This window comes from Plasmodium gonderi, assembly GCF_002157705.1.
Source record: "Plasmodium gonderi DNA, contig: Pgo-contig_255, whole genome shotgun sequence".
Classification (NCBI taxonomy): domain Eukaryota; phylum Apicomplexa; class Aconoidasida; order Haemosporida; family Plasmodiidae; genus Plasmodium; species Plasmodium gonderi.
In genome coordinates, this window is record NW_021629167.1 from 59,479 (window position 1) to 72,308 (window position 12,830).

At 18.4% G+C, this 12,830-nt stretch overlaps 2 protein-coding genes across 2 annotated transcripts; both read left to right on the forward strand.

The window, feature by feature from the left end:
* PGO_002445 (variable surface protein) lies at positions 1-1,178 on the forward strand (the record flags this gene model as incomplete). Its single annotated transcript, XM_028691128.1, has 3 exons — positions 1-387; positions 478-897; positions 1,008-1,178. The coding sequence occupies 3 exons, from the start codon at positions 1-3 to the stop codon at positions 1,176-1,178; spliced, it is 978 nt and encodes a 325-aa protein (XP_028546929.1).
* Positions 1,179-5,593: 4,415 nt separating this feature from the next.
* PGO_002450 (variable surface protein) lies at positions 5,594-6,740 on the forward strand (the record flags this gene model as incomplete). The annotated part of the gene is made up of 3 exons (XM_028691129.1): positions 5,594-5,623; positions 5,753-6,445; positions 6,531-6,740. 3 exons carry the CDS (start codon positions 5,594-5,596, stop codon positions 6,738-6,740), a joined length of 933 nt encoding a protein of 310 aa, XP_028546930.1.
* Between the last annotated feature and the right edge of the window lie 6,090 nt (positions 6,741-12,830).

Below are 12,830 nucleotides of genomic sequence, written 5' to 3' on the forward strand. Positions count from 1 at the left end.
ATGGTATGTTTTCAATATATTCCTCAGGCATTTAATAAGGATAATCTACCTTCAAATAAATATGTAAATAATTTACTTGGAAATGATATGATCATTGATTTATTATCCAAAGCTGATTCTAAAAATTCTTCTGAGGTAGATGAATGGATATATAAATTTAATTCAGATGCTATGGTTTATTATAATACAATAAGAAAGCAATGTACTGAAAAACACAAGAATGAAAATTGTTGCAGAGATATAAATTATTCTCTAGATTTCATAACTTCAGTAATTAATTTATCCAGCTTTACTAATGCATCAGGTAAGTACATGATTGATATGCTTGAAGAATTCTGGAATAATAAACTTAACACCTCTGATTATGTGTGTGAAAGAAAAAAATCTGTTTAATCAACTCTAAAAAGATGTATACTAAAACAAATTCATGATTTCGATGATGATAAGGATTATTTAGAAAAAAAAAAGTACTTACATTCTAATTATGAAGAACACCTTAAAAATAAATGGCAGAAAATACTTGTAGACAAAAAATCTAGTATTAAAAATATAATAATCTCTAACGATGGTATGTCTAAAACTGTATCCTTTCATGATTTTTTTTTAAAATATGATTCTCTAAAATCATTAAATATTAACATTAATAAAAACGTTAATATAATATTTTTTGAGGAAAATGAATTTTCCCCAAAATTGAAAGGAGATTTATCCACATCAACTGAGCCAAGAAGTAGGAGACCTTCGGAAATTAATCCTACAGAACAAATGTCTTATATTGAAACATATAAAATATATAATAATAATTTTCCAGATAAAAAGTTGTCCATTGTAGTTTTTATTCTTTTGGGATTTATTACAATATGTATAATGCTATACAATGTAATAAAAAATATATATGTCAATAATAATAATTAAGTGAAGATTTCATGATTAATACCTATGGTAAAATAATTACTACTGAAATTTTTTTAAAAATTTTTTTTATTATTATTACATTACTTTAATAGTTCACCTTGCTAGGAACATGGTTAAATAATAGTATAAAATGTAATAAATTCATACAAAAATATATTTGTAGAAATAAAACAGAATCATCATTATCGAAAAAAGATTACAACAAATTATATATTGCTTACAAATTTTTGATAACTATTATGAAAATAGCATTTGAATTATAATAATATGCCTGAAACAGAAAAATTAATCGTGCACTTAATAATATAAATATACATGTAATTTAAAGTTAAAAAAAAATATATGTATAATATGAGGGTAAGAATTATAAATTTCCATTTTAATATGTTTATGTTATTTTTGATATTATATAAAGAGGTATAATGAAAATATTAAGAAAAGTACAGAGTTAATTGATCTATGTCTATATTGTCAAAACACTGAGAAATTTAAACTAAATATGAATCTCAAGAAAAATAAAATGTATAATATACATTAATAGAATATATATACAAACACTAAAATAAATATATATATAATAACAAAATGAGTTAGAAATACTATATACATTTGTAGGATGTAATATTTAAATAAAACATATATCATTTAACATTATAACTCTATGAATAATAATGAAATATATTGTACCTTATATGACATTTTTTGAATTTTAAAGAATATGTATTTATATAGATGGTTATTAATAATATAATAATTTTTACGTTTTAATTTTTGAAAGACTAATATAGTAGATTATGTTGTACTTGCATATATTTCAATTATATTATCATATGATTCATCAAAAATAATAATATTTATGTTCTTATATATATATTAAATATTAAGATGAAATGCTAATTTCGATTTAATTGCTTATGATACTACAATGCCTTTCTAAGTTTCAAAGGAAATATTTCCTTTATATATTAACATATTTTTATATATTTATTTTTTTATACATTTATATCTAAGTTCCGGAATATCAAGGTTTCTTTTATTTTTATGTTTATCATTACTATAAATATTTTTATTGTAATTATTTTACATTTTAATTTAAATTATGTAAAAATATTTAATTTGCTTTATATTTTTATTAATATGTTTAATAAATATATGTTATTTAAACATGGAAATTAATGCATTCCTTGTCGTATCTAAAATTGTCCAAAGTATAAAAATTAAAAACATATTAGAAAATGTTAGATATACTTACCTTCTACAATTAATCATTATTTCTTCTAATACATAATTGTTTGTTTAAATGTAATAAAAGGAAGAAACCCAATAATTATATGAGTATATAGGTGCAATTGGAGCATATTTTAAATTATGTATTATTATAATATTTATATCAGAATTCAATGAATGGTTCTTTTAATATTGTAACTTCACTATATATGTAAATAGAACATAAATATGGATATCCGTTGGAGCAGTTTTTTATATAATATGTGTTACCTTTTTATAAATTTAGTTCTTTATAAGTTGTATTATATAAAAAATATGTATTATTTTATTTCCTTTTCAATTGTTATAACAAATAATTATATAAATCTTGTTTTTCTGTTATATACGCAGAAGAAATATATGAAATTACTATATCTGCTTCAAAAATGTAAGAGCACTGCATTTGAAAAATAGGGTTTTATTCTTTTAGTTCATTAGATAATATCACAGAATGAACTGATGTTCTCGTAATCATAATTATATATTTACGTGTAAATTTTTATGAATTTGAAGTAAAAAAACAGTGAAGAAGAAATGAACGGATAAATGCAATTAAAAGCGTTTATAGATATCATCAAAATAAATTATGGTACCAGGCATTGATATTTACATAACCATTGAAAGAACGAATAAAATTTGTAATTTCATAAAGATCAGTAAGATATATTAAATACAATAATGTGTCACATTTGTTTTATATATTTAGAATCCTTACACGAATTCTCTTATTTCATGATATTCATTCTATTATAATATATAGCATGTATATAAATTTAGATCATAACCTAATATATATAATAAGTGATTTTTTTTCATTAAAACTGTTTTAATAATGTATAACCATACAAAATTTATATTCTCAATAAACACACATAGGCTTCGCTTAAGTATATATATTTATATAAGTATTAAAATATATGGTTAAATATATTGTGGAATAATGCAGCATAATGAAATGTATACTTATTTTCGTGACACATACCTTTTATCAATATTTGTTTTAATATATTTTTTTTACTTTATTATAGACATAAATTATATTCCATTATGTACATATACAAAAGAGTTATGGATTTTTAATAATATATACAATTGCTAATGTATCACTCACAATCAAAGTAATTATATTAATATTCCTTCTTATTAATGTGTAAAGGTAATAATTGATTCTTTACGATTTATATAACGACTAGATATAAATATACTATTATTATAGAAATCGTTTTAATGAGCTTCAATTTTTTACATCGCAAAATTTTGAATAACTATAAATAATTAAATAAATTAAAAATTTTGTTTGGGACAAAAATTTTATTATTTTTTTTTTTATATATATAGAATATTTTTTTTCACATATATATAATAATAAAATGGAATTTTTTTTATATTTGTAATTGTATGCGTAATTAAATTAAGAATAAATTAGTATGGTATATTTTATATATATGTTCAAAATTAGAATTTGAATAAGATATTAAAAAATAGTGTTGTAAAATATTATATTAAACTTAAATATAAAATATTATTATCTATATATTTTACATATACTTATAACTATGCATACAGAGACATCAAATATGTAGAATATAAATTATTATGTTATGAAAATATAATTAAATATGCTTACTGATTGATTTATATGTCATAATAATTTGACATATTCTGCATTAAAATAAATATCTCCTTCTCAATTTTTATATTCTTTTAAAGTATATATATGCACACAATAATTGAGATGGAGCACAAAAATAATATAATACTATTACAGAATATCTGATTCTCCCCCCCAAAAAAATTGAAAGTAGAAAATAAAAGCAGAGATTCAAGAAAAAGTAAAATGCATATTATAAAGTACATTTTGTATACTATATACATTAAACAAGCTTATATGCTATATAATTTAATATATTATTATAATAAATTTGGAGTGATTATAACACATATTTAGCTTAAAAATATGCGTACGTATTATGCAAACATTATAACTAAATTTTAATTATTTGTTTTTTTTATTAGTAATATTATGAGCTAGTATTTAATATTAATAATAATTATATAAAATTTTATTTATAATGAAGATATAATTATCATATTATTAATTTTTAATTTAATGTTCAAGATATTATATAAATATATTTTTATTTAAAAAGTAATTTTATCATAATGTTTAATTCTTCTATATATATGTATAAACGACAGGAACTATTAAGAATATTATACTTCCGTGTTATTGTATTAAAAAATTTTAATAAGAAACATATATATTTCCCTTTCTTTATAAATTGATGTAATAATACATCACAAAAATGTTCTTAAATATTATAAAGCTTATTAATAAATCAAAGGGATATATGGCATAAAAAATCAATGAATGCATTCAAAGGGCGGATATATTGAATTATCTTAGATAAATTTAAAATCAATTCATGAATATATTAAAAAAATTAATTACATGATACACATAATAATTTATTTTAATATAATATCATTATTGCAATTTTGTTAAGGGAATGAAATTATATAATTATTTATTTCAATTATAAATTTTGTTTTCCGTTCCTTTTTTTAATGTAATTAAATCTTTTTTTAAACAAAAAACATATTAATTTATACATATATAATAATAATTATAGTGAGTGTTATAAATGGATTTTTAAAATAAGGCATTAAATAAAATTATATATACACTAAGATATATGATACTGAGAAAAATAGCTTATGCGCATATTATTTAAAAAAATATATTATGTTAATTTTATATTTATCCAGCATACATTAGAGTGAATTATAAATGATTTTTAAATATGATATTCATTTTTAAGGATTTAATGGTATTACTATATCATTTTATTATTCTTGCTTATAAATATTAAATTTTTATCAAATATGAATAATAAATTTTAATCATGTTTCTTTATAAATTATATAATATATGTAAACTTTAAAATAAAATAAAAAAGCATGAAACTAATTATCCTATGTATTTCATAGGTTTATACATTCTTATTCTATATTTAGAAAAAATTGACTACATATGAATAAGTCCGTTAAGGCAAATAATTGGTAAAATGGATATATTTCACATTTTATTTTTTATAGATAAGCACTATTTTATTATATATAACAAAAGTAATAATTATATAAATGAATTATGCATTTTAACGTACGAATTACAATCTGTTAGTGTAAATGTATGAAAAAATACGTTTTAATTATGATATTGAAGAACACAACCATAATTTATATAATTACTTAATATAAATATAAATTACTTAAATGTTTTTATGTCATCAATATTATAAAAAATAATAGATAAGCTATATATATTATATTTATTCTAACATTTTTAACAAATGCTAATAATAATAAAAAAATATGAACTTCTTTTCCTTATTTATATATATAAAATACAATGAGTAGCACTATAATCGTGAATGAAGATGTATGTTTAAATGTGTTAATAGAATTGAATTATATAATTTTAAAGTAAAGATATATGTAAAATAAATATATATAATATTTTCTTTGAAATATTTTTAGATATCATATATACTATGATCCTTAATTTTAGTTTGATTTTACTGGTATATTTCCAAGATGTAGAAAGGAATATAACAGTATCACTAATGATGTTGACAGTACTATTAAGAGAGTGTGTAGTGATATTAAAAAGGAAAATAATATATGGGATGTGGTTTTTTATAGTTCATGTCTTAATTTTGTTAAATATTTAAATCTTATAAAAGGTAAATCAGATAAAATTGATATAACAGCAAGTTGCAAATATTTAAACTACAAACTAAAAGAAAATTTGAAAGACAAAAATCATTTTAATGATGAAAGAGAATACTACAATAAAATTATTAGCTCTTGTAACAAAAATAGCATAGATGGATTTGATAAATGTGAGAACAATATTGTAAGACTAGATGAAGCAACATATAAAATATTAAATGATATGAATGAGCTATATATTTATATAGATAGCATTAAACAACATAGAGGTGAATCTACTCTTGCTGTTGCACTTTTAAATATATATAAGTCCCTCTCAGAAATATGTAAAAATAATAATAATATATCATTTCAGAAAATGCTTGAAATTTTTGAGGCAGAAAATACTGAATATTTGAATGGCATACCAGCTTGTACTAAAATTACTAAAATTTTATATTCTTCCAATAAAAGAAGAATAAAAACTTTTATTTTGTCTACACTTATTGCAACATCTTTAATATTGATAATAACATTCATTATTTATAAGGTTTAAAATATAATGAACACATTAAATACTCCTTTTTATCATTTTATATATTACATATTATTACAAAAAATGTATATGAAAAAAGTGTCCTATAAATAAACATAACCTAATGAAACTTAATTATCAGTATACCTCTTGTTTTTCGTATTTACAACAAAGGACAAGGAAGATAATAAATATATGGAATAAAAAATATAAAGAGCATACCAATGTTATGAATATACATGAAGGGGAATATAAAAATGATGCAGATGAAATATATTGTATATCATATAGTTCCTTAGACTACGGATAATAAATATAAATTACCAAATTATGAAATTAAATTTATATTTTTTAAGTAAAATAATAGAATTAAAAAACCTAATGGTTGTGACAAGATAAAATCACACTATATAAAGAAATATATGATAAAATCAAAATAATATATCCTAAAACATTTATAATTTTATTTATTATTTGAAATTTAAATTTTCATATATTATAACATGACAAATAGTAATGATACATATTACAAAAAATATATAAAATAATAATGATCTATAAATATATATATAAAGTTATTAACTACTGTAAATATATAAATAAGAATAGAAGATTAAATTTTGTATTTTAAGGATGCTAATAATATGTATTTTACACATGAAATAATATTATATAATAATTAATAAAATAAAAACTAGAATTATATATTAAATAATTGAATAAGTTAAATGTGTCACTTCAGAAAATGTATAGGGACATAATATTTATAATAACACAAATAATAGCAATTATGAGAATACTATTAAAATATAACGTAATTTGTATTCATTTTATTTAGACAAAAACATTATATAACATGAATTTAATGAAATTCAATGAAACATAAATACTATAATTAATTATTAATATATTATAAGTTTGAATGTGATAATTACACAAGCATACCTGAGTTAAAATTATTTATATATTGTATATTACTAAGGGCTAAATATAGAAAATCTCAAAATTAAAGAGTTAATATATGAATAAGAAATTAAAAATTAAGTAAACATATTAAATTTGTCGTATAATATGAATAAAATAATTATATGTAATATATATTATGTCATATTATAATATCATTAATAAAAATGCATATTACAACATTTACTTATTTTAATTATGTAATTATTATGCTTCATTAAAATACATTATAGCGTTATATTCCACATAGAACAATGCATATTAATTCATTATATGAGAACTTTAAGGGAAATTATTAATGATATATTTTATTTCAGGTTAATAGTTATTGTTTATATAATACAATTATAAGATGTTAAGATAAAAAAAAGATGTAAATATATATTAATGTATTATTTAAGAATAGACATTAGTATAAATTTATTGCCTATTATGAAGTCTGAAAATAATAAATATACATAATTTATGCAATGAGAGATGAATTTTTACAAAATAACTATTGTTTATATTAAACATGTGGGCATTCAAATACGTGACATAAATAATAAATCGAGATGCATTAATATGTTTGATTTTTTTAAATTTTATTATAAAATATATATTCTGTTTTATAATACCATTATCAAAAACCTTATTGTAACTAAATCCAATATAATATGCAATTTTAATTTTATAAACACTTTTTCCCTTAAATATTAAAATTCACACCATTTCTACAATTATAATTTATGCATATAATATATTCATTGTTTTCTTAAATATATAATAACCTTTAAACGAAATATTATATTATTTATATAATATTAATTATTATTATTATTTTACATATATATGATAAAGATATCTGAATTAACTAATGACATAAATGATATTCATTATCTTAGGTTCTATCTTATATGTTTAAATTATAAAGAAAATTTTAAAGTATTATTTATAGATAATTATTTCTTTAATTTGACCATTTAACTAAAAATGTATTATACAAATACAGTTTTTGTTTTTACCATTTGAATACTACATATGCGATATATTGCATATAAAAAACTAAATAAGGAAACTTCATGTTATCAAAATTATCACATAAATGATTGTATGCATAATCAATTTAAATGAAAAATTTATGCTTTATTTAATGTAATTATGCACACATGTGTCACTAAAATGGAGTAAGTTAATGAATATATATATAAAAAATAATGAATATTATAATACATTTAATTAGTTAACAAATGTAATATGCGTATATATATATGTACATTGTAAACCATTAAGACATAATATAAAGTAAAATTAGAATAAGAACGCAAATTTAGTTCTATTTCTGTTTTAAAAAATATATATTCCTTTAAAGTTATGCATAGGATTAATTAATTATTATAATAAAAGAAATAATCAAATATATTTAATATAAGAGAAAAATAATAACATGCTTAAACATACTATAGATTATAAAAATTCGTTCATTTTTTAAAAGGGTAGATTAAATTTTTTATAAAAATCTATTTATAAATTTGAATTTATAAAAACATCTTATAATATGTAACTCTATAAATATTAATAATTTTGTTTCATCAGAAATAATTTTTTGATAAAAAAAATATAGTCATTAATATATGCTCCTTTTCTTATCATTTGCATCATTATACATTTTAGAAAATACAAACATTTGAAAAAAATAGTTATAAAGCACGTAAAATGTGTATCACAGATAACTATATAATTTTATAAAATTAAATAATTTTTTTTGTCATTTTACAATTTCGATAATATTAAAGAGCCCTGTCCACTTTAAATTATATTTAATGAATATTTCTCTGGTTTGTAAGATAATAAATAAAATTAAATATATTAATTTTATTGATTATATGTTTTTTTATGAATTTTTTTTATAATATATTGTAGATAATACATTCTTTTTCATTCCGGTTTACAGAATAACTAAATATATTGAACAATTTTTTTTTAAAATATAAACATACGTTTTATAGTGCAAAGGTTTTCAATTGTTAGAATATTTATGCCTAATAAATGCTATGGTTTTCACTTTATTTAATTTCTGAAGTTACCAGTTAGTTTTTTTTATTATTTATTACTTAATTTTCTTTCTAAATATAGCAAATGACACCTATTCTATCAGTGAATTGATGCTTTTCCAGTGACAAAAATATCATTATATCCATAGTTACAACAAAAATGTATATTTTGTCTACATTTACAATACTGTTCTTACAATGAAAATAAAAAAATTAAGTGTACATATAATAAATAATAGTTTTTTAAAATGTTATATATGAAACAATCAGAAATGAGTGGTGTTCATTATGTATTTTTAATATACAAAATGTTATCATGGAATATTATATATAGAAAAAATATAAAAGCACAAAAATGAATAGAAATGATAAAATTATTTTGATCATCGTTAACTCTTTGTCCCTAAAATCCTAAACATACAAAAATTAACCATATTAATATGTTATATCATCAAAGAAAAAGTTCTGCAGTTTTAGTATGAGAAAAATGTGCATTAGTACTTTAATTAGAAAAAAATTATTATATATTAAAAATAAGGTATAAATTGTATATCATATAGATATAACTAAAATTACATTGTTGAAATTTATAAACTGTAGTTAAATACCAATTTTATTATAATTAAATACTTAAAATGTAGAATGAATACATTTATTATTATAATAAGGAGAAATTTTGATATATATATATATATATATGTATTTGAAAAAGCACCAAGAATCATATAATAATAAATATTTTAATTTTAATATGAAGAATATATTTTTTTTTTTTTAAACGCAGAATACATATAAATTATATGTTACATAATAAATTATATAAAGCATTCTATAATGAGTATCCTTTCATTTTTTTTCTTTTTTCTTTATTTTTTAATTAATAATTACAGTTTATTAATATATTTGAAATAAAAAAAATTCCTATATATATTGACTTATAGTATTATGTTGAACAAAAAATAAACAATTAATGTTTTATTTATCAGATTTTTCTTATAATATATTATAATATATCCTGCTCCTAATAAAAAAAGTTTCGCACACATGAACCATAGTTATATATTTTTATTCCTTAATATTGATGTATAAATATATGCTGTATAACATAGATTTAAATAACTTAAAATGATTAATTTATATAAGTTTTTAATTATGCAAAAAAGGCTATATATTTTCTAATATATTTGGTTAAATATATAAAAAAAGTACAATATTCAGAAGTTAAACCTAGTCTATCCTACAGTAAAAAAAAAAACATAGAAAAATATTAATACAGTAAATGCACTTATACTAGTAAAAAATTTGCATAAAAAATCAAATATATAAAACATATGAAATTATTTAAATATGTATGTATATATAAATATGCGAGAATACATGAAGTTAAAAAAAATGTAAAATTTATGATGTACGACATTATGTTTTTGAATATCATTCTTTAAAAATCATCATCAGGCTTACAAGCAAAAATTACATTTTCCTCATTACATAATGTAAAAAATATAAAATAAATTAGAGAAAAAGCAGTGGTCTCTACAAAAATATATAGTAAGTATAAAATATTTTATTAACCTCAGAAATTCACTTATTAAAATATTTCATCCTACATATGTTATTATAAGTGTAATTGAGTTCATAAATATATTAGATATTGCAAATATATTTCTAATACCCTTAAAAAATGGAATTATATTTTACTCTTAAAAAATAAGAAATAATTTAAAGAAAAAAAATTGATTCAATTATCTGCATATATGTTTTAAATAATCTTACATTAGTAAAAAACTGAAAATTCCAAGGAAATATTATGTAAAATATATTATATTGCGGGAAATCAAAAAGGTTTTTAATCATTATTTAATATGTAGAAGAAAAAATGCATAAATTTAATTAGCATGTATAATATTACACACTTTTGTAAATTCCATTATAATAATGCAAAAATTCATTTCATAAATAACCCACAATATAGCATATAGCATTGTTTAAAACAATGGTAAAGTAAGTAGAGACTACTGAAATTGTCATATCTGAATAATACTTTAAAAAATTATAACTAATGTAAGGAATTTATTGATAATTCAATTTTAAATAAATTTCCTTTTAAATTTATTTTTTTGTACCTTCATAATAAAATATAGTATACAATATATGCTATAGCATATTTGATTATACAATTTTTTTCGTTGTTTTATGCTATTATCAATAAAAACTTCAAATACATTTTTTGATTGTAATTTTCTACTACAGAATCGCTACTTCTTAATAGAAACATATATACTGTAAATTTATTTACTCTTAATAATATTACTACATTTTTTTACATGATAATATATATATAATTACGCGAGACATTGGTGTAATATTAAATAATAAGCATAATTATACATATTGTAACATAGTGTTCTTAAGTGATAAACAACCTAAAGAAAAAGTATTAAATGTTAATATAAAATTCTAATGGAGGATATATATATAAGCAATTTTATTATTGAAAAAACTTTTTCTTATATAGGATATTTTTTCAGAAATTTTTTTAGAATCATACTAATATAACACAATATACAGGGATCCTTTACTTTTATAAAATTTTTTTTTTCAACGAATAAATCTTATTTATATTATAAAAAATATGATAAATTACCAAAAAAAAACAAAATGAATTAAGTATTAAAAAAAGGTTAATAAATATTGAACCTTAATTAACGTGAAAAATTCTAATTAAAAAATATAAATATATAAACAATATATGTTTCCTGAAAATAAAATTAAATTTATAAAATTAATTAGTTATATTTGCACATATTTGTGCTTACAATGAAATTCATAAAATAAATATACACTTTATCATGTTCTCTTAATAAACTTTAACTTATTCTCAATTATTATTTTTCTTATGAGACATATAGTAAAAATTTTTTTATTCCTTATAAAAAATGGTTTTTCCATTAAATATTCCTGTAAATATAAGTATTTTATTCAAAAAAATGTTACAATTAATATCCATTTTGATTTTATTTGATATATTTATTAAATTACAATAATATATAACATATAATATTATTTTTTTGCTTTATAAATGTTGTGTTCATACATTAATATATAGCAATTATTCATTTGCAAATATATTATACTTTTCTTTTTTTTAAATTGCTCTATTCAGATTAATATTTAGTTTTATTAAAGAATTCGTAATTTACAATCAATATATACATTGTTTTAAAATAGAACTATTACACTTTTTTGTGTAACATTGTATATTCTTTTTACCATTATCTGGGAATTTATTATAATTTTTTTTTTCATCTCTCTTATTTATAATTAAGTATAAAATTCATATATTTTTTTAATTTTTTATTTTATTTATTTATTTTCAATATAGTTTAAACATAATGTATGAAACA